This window comes from Macroventuria anomochaeta (assembly GCF_010093625.1).
Source record: "Macroventuria anomochaeta strain CBS 525.71 unplaced genomic scaffold BU25scaffold_4, whole genome shotgun sequence".
Taxonomy (NCBI): domain Eukaryota; kingdom Fungi; phylum Ascomycota; class Dothideomycetes; order Pleosporales; family Didymellaceae; genus Macroventuria; species Macroventuria anomochaeta.
The window spans coordinates 805041-824348 of record NW_022985365.1 but is presented as its reverse complement, the minus strand read 5'-3'; the positions used below and the strand labels follow the sequence as shown (position 1 = coordinate 824348).

Here is a 19308-nt window from a genome sequence, read left to right as displayed (position 1 = left end):
GGGAGGGGCTTTTATGTTCAACATGCTATACTCAAACATACAGAATGTTTTCTCGCAACTCTGAACAGACAAGGAGAGAGGTATTTTTTCTTTTATATCTTTTCGGTAGGACGGTGGCCGAAGAAGACAATGCACTGTCACTCGCGATTTCAACATAGATAGAGCTTACTGTGAGTTTTCGACATATCGTGAGGACATGGGCTTTCTTTTCGTTTTCCAGGTTAGGACCAGATATTCCTTCCGGCGTAGCTATGTGTTGGACAATTTGGGGGGAACAATCTCACGGAAGACATCAACCTTCTTTGCGTGTATTTTTGTCATCTCACCCCTGCATGCTCGTTCGTGGTAAGAGACATGGAGCACAGTTTGTGATTTGACTTTTTTGTAGACGACAAGTCGGACCCTTCACCATGCGTTGCATGGTCGCTATGTAGCTGCCGCTTCCGGAGGCATCAACAATCTGCATTTTTGGGGTTGCCTCTTGAAGCTCCAGTCATAATAGGCTCGGAACAAGAAAGAAAGAGGAGCATGTGAAGTGGTCAACGTTTTCTGAGTTACAGATGCATGCCCACATGCTGCGTGCCTTCTGCCAGAAGCCGAAAACATAGGCAAGTACTTGTTAATTTGAAAAGTCGAGGCAGGCATATAAGGAGAGATGGATGTTTTGCAGCCTTAAGTATACCAAAGAGGCTCCAAAATATTCCGACTTGTAAGAGGAGACGAAGTACTGCTGTAGTTCTCCTGCTAATGTCAAGGTCAAGGAATGCTTTCGAAAGGAACAATACAGAAGACATGTACCATCTGTGATCCGATCCGATGATTTTGGAAGGGACTTCGAGTTGGAAATGAGGCGAGGGGTGTGCCCGACCCCCAAAGAGTCTTCGCCTTTCCGATGGTGCGTAGAGTGCAGACCTACATCTAGCCATGCTGATAGCCTCGCCCTGAGGGCTTGCAGAGTCTCAAGCCACATCCGCAAAGATTTGGTTGGCTCTGATAGTCCGGACTCATGATCATATTGTACCCGGCTCTGGCACAGATGAGAACATGAAAATACCTACATCGACGCACTTTCGAGCACGATCTGGCTGGCATGGTTCTCTTGTAGCGTCTGCAAGAACGGCAGCTCCGCTATTGATGAGCCATGGGAATGAGAATGAGGAGGTTGTGGACATGCGGGTTATAGAGTCTTAGGGCATTTCCTGCTGAAGACGTCGTCGGACACCCCTCATTCACTGTCTTCACCCATCGTCACTCTTTTGGTCGTAACACCATGCATACTCCTTTCAATCACCTGTACATTCTGGGCTTGACAGTTCTCCTCGATACTCATACATAAGGAGCCGCTTTCAATCTTCCCAAGCGGGATCTTACCATCAACAATGCTCTACCTTCCGGGTGGACGTACTCAGGGTGTTACGCAGACAACGTAAATCCGCGCACCCTGCATGCCGATGGCCATGCAGACGGTTCTATGACCGGATCGAGCTGTATCAGCGCCTGTAACCGCAAAAGGTGTTCATATGCTGGAATTGAATACGGCCGCGAGTGCTACTGCGATTACCGAGTTCTCGACACTGGCTTGCAGAGAGCCGAATCAGAATGCAGCTTTCCTTGCCCTGGCTCAAGCACCGAGTCATGTGGCGCCAGTAACCGCATGAGCATCTTCACTAACGGATAAGGTCTGTCTTTTGGATCTGTAGTCAATCCAGGCTTTGATAACTGGAAGTCTCTGGACGTTACACAGGCTCCATCGGCGAGCGAACTCGAGAGTTCGCTGCCAATGTGGAGGATATCAACACTGGTGTTCGCTGTGCTATGCATACAAGCAGGCGAGGTATACATATGCCGGGCTTGAGTACAGCCAGATATGTTACTGCGGTGGCTCCTTGCGATGCTCCCGAGCGCACCTACAATTGCTTCTGCCTGTAACATGACGTGAATGGCAAGGCGACAGAGGTCTGTGGCGGACCTAATGCTATGAAGGTCTACTATCTCGGCAACGACCCCATTCAGGCCTGTGGCGTCACCCTCCCCTCAAGCTCGACAAGCTCAGCAGCATCACCCACCGCTACATTGGCAGCTCTCTGCCCTAGCTCCAACAACACCATCTACACAGAAGCGACTGGTCAAATGCATAATACCTACTGCGGCTACGACTACGATGGTAGTGTTCTCGATGTTGAGGACCTTGCCAGCTACGAGTTGTGTCTGCAGAAATGTGACACCCTCGATACCTGCGGTGCAATGGCTTGGACCGGCGGTGATGGTCGCGGCTTCTGCTACCTAAAGGAAGCGAACACAGGACTGGTGCGGAACGCTAATGTTAGGGCTGGAATACGCATCCCTACAGTGACATCCGCTTTTTCGTTGGTCGCCTCGTCTGCTTCGGTCTTGAGCTCCAGCTCCAGCTCGTCCTCGTCTGCTCTGACATCGTCGACTCTCTCGACTTCGTCTTCGTCTTCTTCCCGCATTACGATGACCGCTTCTCCTTTCGTGAATACTCCCAATATAACTAAAGGCCTGATTTGTCCCAACCCAACACCCACTGCCATGGTTTTCGGTGATAATGTGTACGAATACGAATGGTGTATGACCTATTTGGATTACGATTCACAGAATTTTTCGCCCTGGAGTTTGAAGGCAAGTGTCTTTCGTCATACGTAATTTGACTTTACTGACTTCTTTCAAGCTGCGCCAAAGCATGTGCGCTTGGTAACGGCGTTGCCTTACGCTCTCGCAGCACAAGGTCAGACTGTCTGCCTTCGGGACTCAAGTACCCGAACACGGTGCTACACGTTCCGCATCTCCACTCTCTTCTGACCATTACGCAGGCCTGATCCTCGACTATGAGCTTAACTTCGTTGCGGGCGACTTGCCTCATTGCATCATCCTGCGTCCAGTCTTCGAACTCCATGATGAGATGGATATGACTTAAAAACAAGACCGAATCAGTGTCTCTAGGCGATATGGCCAAGTCTGCAGCCTTCTTCACAGAGTACTTGATCAGACTGTCGATGCCATACATTCTGCTGACCAGACTGATGAGTAGATTGATGCGAAATCTGACCTCATTCGTTTTCATGGAATCATCTTAATTCAACAGGAGATCATAAGTGCCTTGGTAACAAAAGGAAGTCATCATACCGAGGGCTCGGTCAAACTGTGTTTGATCCAAGTCATCGAAACGGATGTATCTGAGGACTCGAACATCTGGTCGGATCATCCTGTGCTCTGTTTTACCTGGGCAGTTGTTGGCGAACCACGTCGACTTGGGCATAAGTGTAGTGGAGTGAGCTTTGAACTTCGAAGAGCCTAAGTCGAGTATAACATCTGAGAGCATTCCAGTTTGGAGAAGCCTCTTGGTGTGGTCAATGACGAGACACTTTCATGCAAAATGGCATTCGATAAGGCTGACTCGTTGTAGAATGACTTCGAAGGCTCCAAATTCTGCGTAATTGACTTCATGGTCATGCCTGGCGCCTGCAGTTGGGGTCTGGTGTCCATCGGTGCGAATGAGAAGTGCAGTATGAGGTAGCTTTCGGTGCTGTTTATAGTGTCATATCTTGATTGTCAGAACGATTGCTCTGAGAATGCCATTTATGCCTTTCGTGGTAAAGTCTTTGTCCGTGAGGACAATCAGGGCAAGCTGTTCCTAGCTTTCTTTCATTGGGGCACGCCTAATCATATTTGCTGCAGCAAGTAGTTTGCGACATCTGAGAGTGCCTAGGATCTCATGCCACAAGAGAACACCGGATACAAGAGGTCGATCCCCCAAAATGTGGGAGGCAGTCAAGTCTTGCCTGCTCCCTCCCCGTCAGCTTGCGAGTAGTCAAAGGACTACTGGGCAGAGTTGGCAACAATCAATTCAGTCAATCTAAGTTCGCCCGATTTGGTCTAGTCACTACTCCCGTAGGTTCAACCCGTACCTTGTTAGGCGAAATTGAATTGATTGAATTGATTGTTGCCAACTCTGCTACTGGGTAATTCGTTTCACCTTATCCGATTCTCTTTGCGTACCCCGACGTATGACAGGTTCACGATAAGCAATATGCTGCGGAGATGATGCCCGTCATTGTTCCACAACATTAGCATGCATAGTCTTGAAACGTGGTACTACGAAACGCCGGGCCTGCGCGTGCTGTGGTGCGAGGATGGCCGAGAATGTCGAGTTCGAGCTGAAGTCGAGCTATACTGTTTGCTGCCAGGGTGGACCGGAGGAAGTAGAAAGTCCATTTGAATACGTGTAATTCTGAATCTTGCAACAACGAACAACAGATATGTGGAATGACGATGAGTATCTTTTGTCTTGCTGCAGAGACTTGTCTTTTTTATTATCATAGCGGTTGTGAAGAAACATGTCGCCCACGAACAGGTCCGCCGATACCACACAGTGAAACTTGGCTCTTCTCATGAAATAAGTCTCGGCTCGAGGAATGCTATGGTGCTGTAATCACTGAAACTGCAACTCGCGGTTCGAGGTTTTGGAGTGGAAAACCAGGGTTGAAGATTCCTTGATTTGGTCAAGCTGCAGTATCCACACATATTGAACGTGGTTTTCTGATGGATACAATATGCATGGCGGACTGTAGCAAGTGCTGTACGCACTCGTTTGGTATTTGTTGATGGATTGGTTGCTGAAGCCATCGGGATTCTTGGAGCCAGTTGCCGAGGTATGCTGAGGTTCGCCGTGCGGGGCTATGACCCATATCAAGAGCCTTTGTGACCCACAACCATTACTTCAGACCGCTTTTCGATGCAAAACGAAGTCAGATTGATGCTTAAAGACCGCCTTTGAGGTTTATAAATAAGTACTTAATAGTCATTTTCGCCAAATTTCTATCATCACTTCTAGCGACTTGACGCCACAAGTCCAATAACCACGGGTCGGTAACTCAGTGGTAGAGTGTAGGATTGCAGCTCTCTAGCAGTAAATCCCGAAGTCACCGGTTCGACTCCGGTTCGGCCCTGACTTGATTTTTTGCGATGAGCGATGTCTCTTTTAGCTGTCGGAGTCTGACGGCGAGAACACTATTTTTGCCGTTGCGGATGCTCAGGAACACCATGTTTGAATCCCTGTTGTGCAAGTCTGAAGACGTTGAGGCTGATAGGAGTGGCATGCACTTCATTTTGGGCGCTGTGAACAACATCGTGAACACCAAATTCGAATCCAGCTCTGTCCGACAAGCTATGCGAAGCTGTGCCGCTTCACTGCTTGAACGTCAGGCCCGCCTCTGTCGGCGGGTCGAGAGTGCCCAGCTCTGCAAACTCAACACCATGCAGCCATCGCCACCACGAACCATCTGGTGGCGGCTGATCGCTGCTTTTGTTTCGCCAGCTAACTAGAGGTTGCATGAGCTGGCGGCTCGCGTATCCGCTAAGTGTTTCATCAACCTTACCGGCTGCCTTTCCTTGCGTAGACATACTGCGACACTGTGGCATGGTACATCTACCATAACGAGACAATACCGAGATTATTGCAACCTTGACCTCGTGGTCGCATGGTCACTGACTCGATAGCATGTCAATATTACCGTGATACTCTGCAAACTTTGTTGGTGGTAGATCGGTGTGGATAGAGAACATGGCCCCGGATACGCGTCAAAGGACGCCATCAGATGACCGCGGGAACACTTACCAGTGGTTAGGCTAGCTCGTGGTAGCGTTCCACCGATTCGACCGCCAGGAACATTTAACTCGTCCAATCTGGCTTTGACTGTCGAGGCTCGATACCAAGACGGCGTACACCGCTGCAGACCTGACTTGCCGTTCGTGTCTGCAAGGCCACACGTTGAGTCTGCGACCGACGGCTGCAAGTCTTACTTTGCGACAGTCGACGCTGGTCTCGCCGCAACAAGATCGACTTTTCATGAGCAAGTCCGGCTCTATCACGGCTGCTAGCGTTCGCTTCGGCAAGGTACAAAAGTACAACATGTTTATGTGGGGATGATACTTGAGCACCCCCTTGCAGCAACCGAGTTGGTGAGCCAATTACTACCTCGGGAAACGGTCAGCTTCGCTAGGGAGATCCACGCCATGCTCGCAGCAGCTTGTCTGTTTACGGCTCTCTTGACAGACCTGCTGCCCATCTGTTGGGATAGACCGCGCCGTTCATGGTCGTAGTCGAGGGTAGTCATCCCAAGCGCTGTCCCTCATGCACGTGAAACGCGGCAGTGGCAGCTGTGGTTTCGTCATCAATGTCGAACTCGAGCATGCTTCAGTGCCAGCCACGACGGCTTCAAGTGGAGGCCGCACTCGTTTAATCCAAACAACATGGATAAGGCAAGGGCCTATGGCTGTTCGAGGTATCCCGGACAGCAGACACCGCCCAGTTGCCCCGCTTGCATGAGCTGCCTGCTGCCGTGTGTCCTCGCACAAGGGGCGTGCAGGAATGGCTGATGGGGGATGTCCAGCACTGACGAGCAGTGAGCATTCATCATCAAGGTTTGCTCAGCGCAAGCTTACAGGCGCAGGAGGGGTAACTGCAGCCAAGCCACGTCTGCGACTGAAGGCGCTGGTGCAGATCCCACAGCTCACCAAGCTCTCTTCGGGTGGTGGCAGTGGTGGATCGGACTCTAAACCCCAGCCCTTCGCCAGCCCAGCATCAGGGCGCGCAACAAAGCCGCTAGCTCTGCTTGTCCGTGCCTTACCAACCCCTCCAGTGAACAATTTGGCCCTTGGTGTTCAGGTCATCTTGCGCAAGGCCCCAATCCCGCTGCTTCCTGCACGACACTATTTCCTGGCTTCAGAAGCCTTGCTAGCTCTCTGCGACCCTGAGAGCCGCATTCCAGCATTCCACGGGTCCGCGCACATCCACTACTTACCTCTGCCCGCGTCAGCTCGTGCTTGTCGCTGCGTGCATCGAGTCCGCGTTAGACTTCGAGAGGGGCCCTCCCCGGCAAACGTCTGCGCCTTATCGCATACCTCCACCAAACTCCGAGCATCTGTTGCTCACGCATCATCGCCGCCGCCGCACCCCTCGACGGGTAGAGATCTCACGACTGACGACGCGGCGACTGGACTGACGCTTTTCGATTGTTGTTCTTTGTTTGCAGTTCTCCTCTTCGCGCGCAGCGTCCGGATGTTGCGACGATACGGCTCTCCATTCGTCATCACATCCGTTTCAGCCTTCCGGTCCTGCGTCAAGGAAGGTGCGAACCACGGTAGACCAGGTAGTCTAGTGACTGCACCCGGGAATAGTCCCTGCACTTACCCTCAGGTACTGGTTCACCCGGCCTCTAGAGTGCTGCTGTCGCCCGTTGAACCGCAAGCATTACACGCAGCCGAGGATCGTTCACGTTGCCAGTGCTCAGCTCAACAGGCACACGGGACCCTTCATTCTTACCTTACAGGTGCTGAACCAGCCCAGCATGTCGAGTTTCCAAGCAGTCAACACTACCCTGGCGGTGCCTGAACCGCCACCAGGACGCTCTGGGGAAGAAACAACCCCCACGACTCCACGACCAGATGCTAGGTTCCAAAAGGACTCAAAGAGTGGCGAGGAAATTAGGACAGAAGACCCTTCCCTCAAGACACCGACACGCAATAGCTTCATTGGTATTGCCGGCCAACAACCCCTACCTTCCTCGCCCTTCGAGCCCACTCGCGAACTCAGTGAGACACCTTCAACCAAAAGCAATCTGAGCAGAGGGCAATCACACACTTCGACACAATCGGTAGACACAACAGAAGATGTACACATGGGCGAGGGCGACGAGGACGACGACAAAGACGGGTCAGACAATGAGAGTGTAACCAGTGAAAGCGGCAGGCCGTCAAAGAAAAAGAAAGGGCAGCGTTTCTTTTGTACCGAGTTTCCTCCATGCAATTTGAGCTTTACGAGAAGTGAGCATTTAGCTAGGCATATTCGGTACGTTTCGGAAGTAAGCTCCCATGCTCTAGTGCTAACGAATGGTAGTAAACACACTGGTGAACGACCGTTCCAATGTCACTGCTCTCGACGCTTCTCACGACTCGACAATCTTCGACAACACGCCCAGACTGTTCATGTCAACGAAGACATTCCAGCAGAATCACTTGCTGCGACTGGCACAAGGTTTCAAAGACAGATCAGGACGGACCGTGTCAGGCCTCCTGGGCCTCGCTCTAGGGCGAACACCCTCGGAAGTATGGGCGGGCACAGCAGAGGACACAGCAGGAACCTCTCGACTTCAAGTATTACATCGACTATCTCGGCCATGAGCGTGGCACAGTCTCCAGACTCTCGACGCCGACCTCTACCTCTTGCCATGGCCAGTGACGATTCTGCGAGAGCACGATTGTCGCTGCAGACCATGGAAGCTTACAACCCACCACTCATGGGTAGTCCAGGCCCTCAGATTGTTGAGTACGACTCCCAATCAAATGCTCCCACCACGCCCACATCTACGACATATTCCGGAATTGCAGGCAGCCCTGCACAATTTTGTTCTGCGATGCACTCACCTGCGTCTACATCGTCCAGACCGGTTTCATGGGCTGGCCCACCACCAGGACGTCGCTTGTCTAACAGTAACCCTTTCTCAGGACCACCCGGACAAGTTCCTCCACCGTATATGTCTCCACTACAGTCATCTGCCGCCTCTACATTCTCGACTCAAAGTAGCGTGTATAGTAGTCCAGTAGTCTCAAACTTTCCAGGACAGAGGAGGGAATCGAACGCAGACGCAGACTGGAGAAGACGAACTTGGCACCCAGGCACATATACTGGACCTCGACCGGCAACAAGTGGACTTGGCTACCACCAGACACCTGATGCAGACCGACCATCGTACACATCGCAACCCGCTGCATCACAAACTAGGCTTCCCGGCATCGAAAGTTTTGACTATGCGCCTCCTCCACCAGCTCTATCGCGTCCTCCACCGGGCCCTGTGCACACGGATGCACCACAACGCCCCCTCACTTACCACGCACCGATCGAGCCTCTACCAGGTGTTGGACATAGGAAACGCATGAGCGTCTCCTGGGAGGACACCATGCAAAGGGGCATCAATCGTCTCGACATAACTGGCTCAGCCTCCCCTCGGGAGTCGTGGCCGCAGTATCCTCCTAATGGACAACCAGCTACGACCCGGCCTATGACTGCACCCCACGGCTTCTTCAATCATCAGCAGCCGCCAAATGTCCCTCAGCTATTGCAAACCCATCCCGCTGATTCAGGGCGTAGCTCTCAGGAAGTGCCTGCTACGCCTCGCAAGAACAAGCGGCAGGCTTGGTATAACGGGCCCGTCAGCCAACCTGTCTCCCAGCCGGTACGGGTCATGCAGCGCACGTCTCCCGAGGACTCAAGCAGTAGCGAAGGTGTTCCGACCCCAGGTAATACTACAATGAGCGAATACCACCCTGCAATTGTGCATAGCAATGGGTTCGTGGAGGCACACCCCCCCGGGGCTCATGTGGAGGAATACAAATCTCCAGCCTCAATCATGGACAGACCGCATCCGCTGCATACTGGCTATCAATCTTACCATAGGCACACCCTCTCCAACTCGAGTTCTAGCTCGACCTATCGACCTCAGCGCGAGCCGGAGAGAGGACCTACCACGTTTGGTCAACCATTACCTCCACAGGGCGCCAACGACATGAGACGACTCGATGCTCTCGTGGCTGTGGCAACCGGCGAACACCAGGCTGTTGAGAACCGATCCTGAAGTCACCCACAACACGACACCGACATCTCCCCTCAAATATCCCATCTACCTCACATACGAAGTTACGGCCATCGAACAAATAACGAATCTTTCTGATCTGACGCTACGATATACATCTCCAACTTGGTTCCACAACCACACAACACCTCGTTTCGCATTGATTTCGCCGATGGAGAGGACCCTTTTCGATGATACCCCGAGTAGGCACGATCCACTCGTATTTCGGATACCCGAGACGGCATTCTGTTTGCAACGATGCAATCGTTCAGCATTTGCATGATGATTTTCTGCTTGATGATTAGCATTGCGCCACTGGCTTTTAGGCCTTGGGATATACCAAATCGATGACAGCGGGCGTTTTTGCTTCCGCTTTGATCTTCTCTAGCTCATCTGACCTTTAGCGTTGCTTCGTGGATTTTTTTTTTCGTACAATGTTGAGCTTTGAGCATAGTAATGGTCGGAAGGTGTTGATTCTGGATAGCAATCTCTGGACAATCTCTACTTCCGTACATGGTCTTCACAAATATACCTTCCATACTTGCTTTCCCAATCTCAATGGCTCATGTTAGTCTTAAAACGTATGACAACCATCATTCATTCATCATCATTCATCATCATCATCGTACAGGTACACCGTAGCTACGAATGGCATGGGTATTCATCGGTACATCCGTCACTTAGAAAACTGCAATAAGATCCAGTCAGACACGGACCATGTCGAATTTGGGTACATGCGGTAGTGCTGACCCGTCTTCGATGGCGTTCAAAAGTTGCCTTATTAGGCAACTCGCGCTTAGACCCCTGTCTAACGCGATTAACGCGTCGATCTCGAAAGTTTTGGGGACAGCCATCACGCTTCACCATCGCTTGTCGCCATTGCTTCGTTTCGCCTCTTGTATTATAGACCATCCCTTTTCGTCGATGTCTGCATGCTCGAATACCCTTCGAGCACTCTCTCGGTCTTGCATACCCACGAACAAGACGCTCCTGCCGTTCCTGTACCAGACAGCCACGATCCAGCAATGGAAGCCCGCCGCCCAACCCATTGCACGCCGCAACATCTCACGCTACAGTCGCAAAGACGATCCATCCGCTGAAGACATTCCCTTCGAGAACAAAGAGGAACTGCCGCCAGCGCTCGACGATCTCGAACCTGCACGCAAAACCACCATCACCGGCTCGGAGCGCGCAGCTTTCGAGAAGCTGTACAGAAAGTTCAACACACGTGGCAGCCGCCAGAATGAGAAGGATCACGAGGTAGAGATCGATGCGATTGCCGACGAATATTGGGAGCCTGACGAGGAGGAGGAGGATCCCAAGGCGAGCCTGGACAAAATCTTCGATGATGCGCTGAAGGGTAAAGCCAAATCAGCGAGAGAATGGAACAGGTCAGGCACGGAACAACTGAGGAGCAGGAAATCCAAACAGGATCTTCAGAGCATGGCAGAACATGTTTTGAAGGGAACTCGCCCCCTTGAAATGAGGGCGCGCGAGCTACGAGCGAAGAAGAAGAAAGACACAAGCGCCCAAGCCGCAAAGCTAAACGAAGCACGCTTGCGAGAGCGCAACCGCATAGACGCCCTCCTCACATCCGCAAAAACCGACCGCGAGCTCTGGGAAACCCTGCAGCGCGAAGTCTTCGACCAAGTCCGTCAATTGGACCTCGACAGCACGGCCCCGAAACCCAAAAGGCCTGCTCGAAATGCGAAGTCCACTTCCACAACCACGACCGTGGATCCGAAGATTCTGTTCACGAACTACCCGCACCACCTCCTCACCGCGCTCACAACCCTCCGCACACACTTCCCCGCCTCCCCCCTCCCGCTCTCGATCCTACCCACGATAAAGAGCCTCGGCCGCTCGTCCTACGCCCTCGGCGCCACAACCGCGCTATACACAACCCTCCTCCGCACAGCATGGCTGCAGCAGTCCTCATACCCGCTGCTCACCAGCCTGCTCACCGACATGCACAACGGCGCGATCGAGTTCTCAGTCGACACGCTCGCGCTGCTGGACCAAGTGATCAGAGAGTTCGACATGGCGAGGAGCGGCAGGCTGGGCAGGGAAATGCAGATGGTGTACGGGATGGAACAGTTTGGCGAGGGGATCAGGGAGGTGCGTAGGTGGCGGCAGGTTGTGGCGGAGAGGGTGGGCGCGGATGATGGGAGGAGGGAGAAGGGGACTGTGCCTGTGCCGCGGAGACGGAGGGTGGTCGATGATGGGGAGGCGGTTGGCGATCACGTGCCGCTCGTTGAGGGGATGAATGGAGCGCCGGAGCAGTCGCCGGGACAGGTCGAGCGTGTTGATCCAGCGGTTGAGTTCGGGTTTCTGAGCGAGGAGAGTGGTGGGGAAGCAGCCAGGGCGGACGAGCCGGATGGCGTTCCGGCAGAAGCTGCTGAGAAGGTAGAGGAGAAGCTACAGGATGAGGTTAAAGACGACATCAAGGAAGAGGAAGATAGGACGGCCGATAAGTCAGAGGCCGCAGCAAAGACCTCGACTGGCGAACCTGTACCATGGACGCCATCGTAAGATTACTTGTAGCAGTACGTACCATCACCAATGTAAATATGACACTCTGTACATGGACTGACTCATCGCAATGCGAACGATAACACGTGTTCCCAAACTATGACTACCAAAGCACGATCAGCTTTAGGGCTCATGTTAAGTGACAACGAGTGATTGAAGGATCAGATTCTAGTTACCATAGTACATAAGCATGAAACGCCTTTAGGATGCACTGCTCTCCATCTTGCATCGCCTACCACCTCCTCCGCTCCCCCAAATTCATCCCCAAAAGATCTCCCTATAAAGTCTCCCACCCGCCATTATTTATATCGCCCTCAAGCTTCCGTGCGATGAGGCTCTGAATGCCGCCCTCAAGCCACACCTTGCGGAGCAAGGCATCGTACCTCTTCTGATTGAGGAACAGCTGATGGTGTCGTCTGAGCGTGGGATCCACTTCACCGTGTTTATCGAGGTAGGGCGCGACGGCCCAGGTGCCGTGGTTGCGATTGAGGAAGAGAACCATGCATTTGCGGATGTGGATGAAGATGCCGATTTGGCCGCCGCATCTATCGATCGTTAGTACCGGTCTTGTTTTGACGTTGATGATGACGGTCATGGGGGCATGGGGCGTGTGGATTGGTGTGTGGGGGACTTACTTGGCCAAATGCTGGTTACAACCGCCCCTCTGGCCTTTGCCTGTCATACAGCACACAGCCTGGGAGCACATGATCTCTCCGCAAAACAGACACAGCGCCGGATCCGTAAGCTCTTTGCCTGTCGTCGGACACTTCCTGCGTATCGCCTCGTCGGTAAGCGTATCATACGTCTTGGGCAGGCCGACGAGTTCGAAGATGGCAGGATGCGAAAGCGAGATTGTAGGTCGCAGGGGCTGGTTCCCTGCTTGGGCCCACAAGAGATGCCGCACCCAGCCGCCGACGATGGAGCGTGTGATGTGACCTGAGTTGGACCGGGTGGCGAAGGATGAGAAGATGTCGTGGAGAGTGGGGAGACGCAGGAGCGTGGTGAGGCGGGAGAGTTCGGATTCATCGACCTGGTCCATTGGGGTAGGGGGCAGCTCGATGCCGTAGCGGACGTGCATGAGGATTGCAGCTTTGCGGATGAAAGGAAGGGCGTAAGAGGATAACATGGTGTGCATGAAGTAGAGGAAGTTGGGGTCTTTGAACTGATCGGGGATGGGCATGTTGTCGATGTCCAGTGATGCTGGAGAGTCTTCCATACTTGCTACGTTGAAGACGGCGCAGACGAAGAAGAGGAGGTTTTTCGCCTGATCGGGGGAGAAGAATCCGTTGCTCACTTTCTCTGAGTTGACGAAGCGCTCTGGCTGCTGAAAGTGCGGTGCACTCTGGTGGCCCTCTGTGGGGTTGGTGTACGCCAGGACAACGCGCACCATCTCTGCCAAGTAAGACAGACGCAAGACGTGATGCACGTCGAGGCCTGTGGCTGGTACGGTGCCTGCTGCGCATTGCGTGAGGAATACAAATGGGTCCTGGCACAAGAGAGGCGTGACGGTCTTCAGATCGAGAGGAAGCACCTCAGGGTCAAACACTCCAGGGTGGCCAACAAACAGTTGGCGGATCTGCTCATACTGAGTGCGGAGATACTCCATCTCCGTGAGACTCGATCCTTGGTTCCCAAGACTGCCGATGGCAACGTAGGACGATACAGTCTCTGACAAAATCTGGAGGTGGGTCAAAGTCTGTGGAGAGATCTTATCAATCAATGTGCCCCTGACAAAGTCCGACTGTACGCCACGTTGGGCAATCTCCACCGCAGAGATCGAGTGACCTAGAGCTTGGGCAAGTGAATCCGTGTGGGTCAAGTCCTCGATGTCGGTTCCTGGCGCAGGCAGGTGTGTAAAAGCAGAGGGAATGTCGTTTGAACTGAGAGTATCTCGCAGTCGCTGGTACACTTTGAAGAGCTCGGTCATTGGTGTGACAGGTGCGATAGGTTCAGGTTCAGGTTCTCGTGAACCTCCTCCTAAAAACGCTGGGATTTGGAATCGATGTTGCTGTAGTGGGGCTGTTGCTGCTTGCGTGGGCGGTGGAAAGACGGGTGCTCTGACAAGGTCCGGAAGATGACCTGCGATGTTCTGGATGAAGCCCTGTTGACCGTAATCGTACAGCTTCTTTCGATCTTGACCGAGTTCCCCTGCTGAAGCCTTGCCTCTGTCGTTCTCGAAATTCTTGTGCATCGTTGCAACATGGGTCTCAAGCCACTCGTCGAACGATGCCGTCGTCTCCAGCGCACCAGGGTGCAATATCTTCTTCGGCTTCCAGATGATCGGTAGGAACATGTTGCCTAGAGCCTTGCAGAGTGGGCACATGAACTCTTTGAACTCGGGACGTTCAGGGTGGTTCCTAGCAATTTGACCAACGTGCCTCCGTTGAGTCGCCTGAAGGTAGACCTCAAAGCATGCGTAGTGCATAATGTGTCCACATCCAGTGGAGACTGGGCCTGACTTGACATGTGCACGGGGAAAGCCTTTCCCAAGAGTTTGCCTCTCTGTCGCGACACGTTCTCCCCCAGCATTGACCTTTTCGACTACTTGTCTATTCTTTCCAGAAACACCAAATGGGCGAACCTCATCTGCCGAGCGATCGAGGCTGGTAGGGGTCTGCGTTACCTCGTCTACCCAATCGTTGTCTTGAAGATCGGTCTGTCGAAGTATGCGACTTTCTGAGATATATCCGAAGGTACCGTAGAGCTTCTGGTCGTTTGTCTCCTCTTGACACAAGATGCAGGTCCCTGAGGGGTACTTGAATGTCTTTTCTTGTTCGACCAGGCCGCCATCTTCATCTTCCAAGTCACTGAAGTCATCTTCTCCCCAGTCAAAGTCTTGGTTGGCCATGAACTTGCCTTGCTGTTCCTTGAAGGCTGCCATGACCTTCGCTTGCCGTTCCAAAGCCTGCTTCTTCTTCAGCTCTTTCTCCTCGAGTCCAAAGCTTGCTGGAGATGCAGTATCCATCCTGTCGGTGGGGACATTGAGAGCTGCAGCTGCCACAATGAATCTGTGTTGTTGCCGCTGCTTCAGTCGGTGCAGAATCAAACCGATCTTGGACTCACAACTCTTGTACTCTTCCTTCTCCTGGATAGCCAGCAGAAGCGAGAGGATAGTCGGTCGCTCGGGTATGCCAACATTCGCCGATTTTGTGAGTACAGAAACCACAAAAGAATCGGGCATCTCCTCAGACCAGACGCGTTGCTCAGACTTATCCTCGAGAATGGCAACGAGAAGCAGTTGTAGCACAAACTGAATGTACGTCTCCACGCGCGTGTCAGGTATGTTGGGTGTCGCGGCAGTTGCCTTCAGACCATAACCCAAGAGGTAGTACATAACCTGAGCGAAGAGTGGTGTCCTTGTGAAGCCAGCGATGTTCTGGAAGAGTCCGGACGTGACTGGTCGGAGACTTGGCTCGAAAACGATGTCGCTAGCTTGCTTTCCTGTCTTCTTTGCTTTGTAATTCCTAAAGATGGTTTCGGCTTCTTCTCGTTGATTGCGATTGTACTGGTGGACGTAGGGATCGATCAGTTCGAGATATTGTTCTTTCAGCTCAAAGGTGCCACTATCCGACAAGCCTTCGGGTGCTCGGAATCGTGTCATCTCATGAAGAACATCAGGGAACTCGTCCATGTTCTGTATCCGATCTGACAATCGTGCCGTCATGTCAGAGAAAGAGAGCGGCTTGAAGCACAGAACATGCGCAATATCTCGTCGCATGGCAGCAAGGTGCGATTCGCTGTTGTCCTCCGCCGGAACGAGGCAGGTGCGATCGCTGAGCAGTATGATAAGGAGGTGTACGAAGTCTTCAACCACGTCGATAACCTGGGTGTCTTCGAAGCCATGTTGACTAGCTTCGTACTTTCCGGTCATCCATCCTGTCAGTCCAAAACGATCGATCATTGAAGCCAAGAACACCGAAGGGTTGCACAAAACCAGGGCAGATTGTAGGAGGAAGAGGTCCCTCTGATGGCAAACGTCCCTTTGTGAAACACTCCTGTACTGATTCATCTGGTGTCGTAACGTTATGCCATTTCTAACCCAGATACCTGCCCGCATCTGAGCTAACCATGCACACACTCGAAGAGGAAAGTCAAAGACGGCAAGCAGGTAGTCTTCAGGTTGATGTGAGGAGATGAGGGCAGGGTTGGATCGGATCTGCAGTTCGTCGCGAGTGAAGAGAAGCAGTTGCCGTACATGATCCGGCGACATGCTTCGTGCCCGATCGATTAACCAGGACAGCGTGTAGTGGAGAGCGTGGTGGAAGCTCATGTGCTCCTTTGCAACAACATAATCGACGACCTTGTACTTGGGACCGAAGAGTTTCGATGGCTCTGCATCAAATTCGAACACTTCCAGAGTCTTGAACTTGGTTTCGTCTTTGAGCTCGGCTTGATCGAAGCGTTTGCGCTCAGCGCCCAACGAATTGATAGTCACTACTTCCGCTGTGGTTCGAATAGCTCGGCAGATGTTTGTGGCGTCTTCCCCCTTCTTCCAGATGAACGAATCTGCGAAATGTCGGCATAGCTTGTTGATCTCTCTAGTTATGAGTGATGCGCTGATCCAGGCTTCTGATTCAAACTCGAGATGCTCGCCGACAGCACGTTGATTAGGACATATACCTTGGTGTAGTTTGACCAGATCTAAGAACTGTGAAAGGTACCGTGGTTGTTCGCGGATCTTGTCTTGCACAAACTCTGATGCTAAGAGGTACTTTGTATCCATGAAGAAATGATGTAGCCGTCGATTTGTCACAGCGCCTTGCTCAAAAGCTAGGGTAGCCTTCGGGTCGACATTCGCTGGGTAGCCGACTTGACGAGTAGTCAGGAAGGTGTACAGAATGGCGAGCAAGTTCGTGAGGAAGTTGCCGCGCTCCACCACTTCCGAAGTTATGGAGGGCGTTGTCAACATCTGGAGGGACAAGTTGATGATTGAATGGTCTGGCTCTCGATCGGCAATAAGGAAGAGCTGTGCCAAGCCGGTGTATACGCCAGCAAAGCGGAGGCCAAGCAGACGCTTGAATTCGGGAATCGACACGACAGTGCTGATGAATACGTCGCGGATGCCTATTCGAAGTTGTTTCCACATGCGCAGATCGTATAAGATGAGGCGGTCGAGACGCAGGCGTTGCCAAAGGTCCTCGTGAGCCGGTGTCCCAGGCCTTCTGCCATACCCTTCTGGTTTCTCCAACCAGTGCTGCAGAGGTCGAGATGGTCTCAGTGGCAGTGATCGTGTATGAGGTGTTCCAGGCACTGTCATCAAAGGCTCAACACGACTGAGTGATGGTGCACCGACCAGAGGCTCGCTGTCAGATTCTGCAGGGGTGTCACTCTGCTCATGCTGTGCTCTTTGTCCTGCCGAAAACTGCGATGGGGCTGGAGGAGGTGGAGGTGGAGCAGGATACCCTGCCATGGTGGCCTCTGATGTTTCCAGGGCCTCGTCTGCGCTCTCAAACGCCTCCATCTCTACGTCTCCATCATTGTCCTGGGCGCCAACTTCATCAATATCCATCTCTTCTCCGGCATCAGCCGTGCCCTCGCCCTCGTCATCGCCGTCGTCGAAATCGTCATCTGAGGCTGTTGTATCGTCCGTCCTATCGTGTGTACGCTGCCGACGTTGCCCACGTATCCGTATAATCTGAGCCCGTCTCTGGATAGGTACGAGTCCTCTGAAGAAACTCCTCTCCTCGTTCTCTCTGTCCTCCAGTTCATGATCGTCTAGACCGTCTTTCCCGATGGTTTCGTTGGACGCTGCGCTCCCGATGCGCCATGGCTTCAGCATCTCTTCACAGACGGTGCGTCGCAGTACCTGATGATCGTCACCCGCACTGCACCCGGCGATATCTGAAATCCACTCAACGATAGCGCCGCCCATCATCTCTCGGAAGGTATCTCGCGCAGACCGGATGGTCACGGTCAACTTGATTTCCTCGATAATCTTAGCCATACGAAGGAGCTCCTTCACATCTGATCTGTACACGACAGCACTGCGACCAACATCGTTGACTTCGTGGGCCTTTGCGAGGCCAAACGCCTGCTTCTGCTTGCAAGCCCGCGCAACCTGCTCCTGAACGTCTGTCACAGTATGCTTCTCGTCGTTCCAGAGGACCAAGCAGTATTCCTGGTTTTCTTCAGCCTGATCACCGGGGTCATACCATTTCGAGCTAAGGCGTGAGTTGCGCTCGTCCTGCAAGACCGATTCCTCGGTCTTGGGCAGACGCAGTTGTTCCGGAGAGCAGGAGAAGACATCGATGAGGTAGTCGAGGGATCTTGCAATCGTCATGCGGATGCTCTCGAGCACGTCGTCCGGCAATGACGAGCCTTCTTTCGCTTTCCCAGCTGTCTTGTTGCTAGACTCTGTGTCTGCCGAGTGTATGTTGCAATGGACGGGCCGTATCCATGCCTCCTCGTCGCCACAGTCGCAGCAGCCTGAATTGCCAGGTGAGACACTAACAAAGACCTGGTGGCCCTCGTGGTCTGAAGCGTCGAAGCAGCGCGCGCAGAGAACGCATGTGTCATCGGCTGTGCATGTCTTGCAGCGATACGTGCCCTCGCCGTTCTTGAAGATGTGGCCGCACGGCTTTCCTTTTGCTGCAGCTGTGTACTCTGCGCCTTCTAGTGCGCCTTGTGCGTCGCGCAAGCTCCACGGCTTGTCCTGGCCGGTGGGTAGTCCAGAAGGGAAGAAGAGTGGGATATGGACAGGGTGGCCGGCGAGGGAGCGAAAGAGGATGGCGCGCAGCTCACGCTCTGCTTCTGGCGTGTATCGGTAGTTGTGCCGCCGAGGCAGTTCGCGCAGGTTGCGGCAGAGCTGCTGCTCCAGCGGCGATATGTACATGGCGCGCCCCAGCTGCAATTGGCGGAGGTGGGATGTAGTGGGGTTGGCTGTCGATGTGCGCAGGAGGCAAGTAGGAGACGGAGGCCGAAACGGATGCTATTAGTAAGTTTGTGGTCCTGCCACAGCGCAAGGAGAGTGAGGCCTGGTGTCTGTTGCGGGACTTGTTGCGGGACTGCTGCGTAGTCAGGCCGGTGGCAGGTGAAAGTTCCAGAGCTATGTCATAGCACCTGAGCATAAAGAACTCCCCGCAGCCGCGGCAGCTGCATCCAGCGTGTCGCGGTATAGCGCGAATCAGTT

At 53.0% G+C, this 19308-nt stretch overlaps 4 protein-coding genes and 1 non-coding gene across 5 annotated transcripts; 4 read left to right on the top strand and 1 right to left on the bottom strand.

Moving 5' to 3' along the window:
- Positions 1 to 1977: 1977 nt before the first annotated feature.
- On the top strand, positions 1978 to 2935 carry BU25DRAFT_455078 (uncharacterized protein; the record flags this gene model as incomplete). The annotated part of the gene is made up of 2 exons (XM_033709922.1): positions 1978 to 2587; positions 2832 to 2935. The coding sequence occupies 2 exons, from the start codon at positions 1978 to 1980 to the stop codon at positions 2933 to 2935; spliced, it is 714 nt and encodes a 237-aa protein (XP_033565834.1).
- Positions 2936 to 4881: 1946 nt separating this feature from the next.
- On the top strand, positions 4882 to 4967 carry BU25DRAFT_t28. Its single transcript has one exon. It is a non-coding gene; the product is annotated as a tRNA-Cys (tRNA).
- Positions 4968 to 7367: 2400 nt separating this feature from the next.
- BU25DRAFT_455077 (uncharacterized protein) lies at positions 7368 to 9650 on the top strand (the record flags this gene model as incomplete). The annotated part of the gene is made up of 2 exons (XM_033709921.1): positions 7368 to 7867; positions 7916 to 9650. The coding sequence occupies 2 exons, from the start codon at positions 7368 to 7370 to the stop codon at positions 9648 to 9650; spliced, it is 2235 nt and encodes a 744-aa protein (XP_033565833.1).
- An 862-nt stretch (positions 9651 to 10512) lies between these two features.
- BU25DRAFT_385118 (uncharacterized protein) lies at positions 10513 to 12257 on the top strand. Its single transcript, XM_033704354.1, has one exon. The coding sequence runs from the start codon at positions 10572 to 10574 to the stop codon at positions 12177 to 12179; it is 1608 nt and encodes a 535-aa protein (XP_033565832.1). The 5' UTR covers positions 10513 to 10571; the 3' UTR covers positions 12180 to 12257.
- Positions 12258 to 12361: 104 nt separating this feature from the next.
- Positions 12362 to 19180, bottom strand: BU25DRAFT_488212 (RING finger domain-containing protein). Its single transcript, XM_033711333.1, has 2 exons — positions 12815 to 19180; positions 12362 to 12724 (listed from the first exon to the last, which is right to left on the bottom strand). The coding sequence occupies exons 1-2, from the start codon at positions 19009 to 19011 to the stop codon at positions 12457 to 12459; spliced, it is 6465 nt and encodes a 2154-aa protein (XP_033565831.1). The 5' UTR covers positions 19012 to 19180; the 3' UTR covers positions 12362 to 12456.
- Positions 19181 to 19308: the final 128 nt, after the last annotated feature.

Coding starts and splice junctions, on each gene's coding strand:
- BU25DRAFT_488212 (XM_033711333.1), bottom strand. CDS start 19,011: ATGTACATATCGCCGCTGGAGCAGCAGCTCTGCCGCAACCTGCGCGAA. Junction 12,725..12,814: donor TGTAACCAGCATTTGGCCAA/GTAAGTCCCCCA, acceptor AACGATCGATAG/ATGCGGCGGCCAAATCGGCA.
- BU25DRAFT_385118 (XM_033704354.1), top strand. CDS start 10,572: ATGTCTGCATGCTCGAATACCCTTCGAGCACTCTCTCGGTCTTGCATA.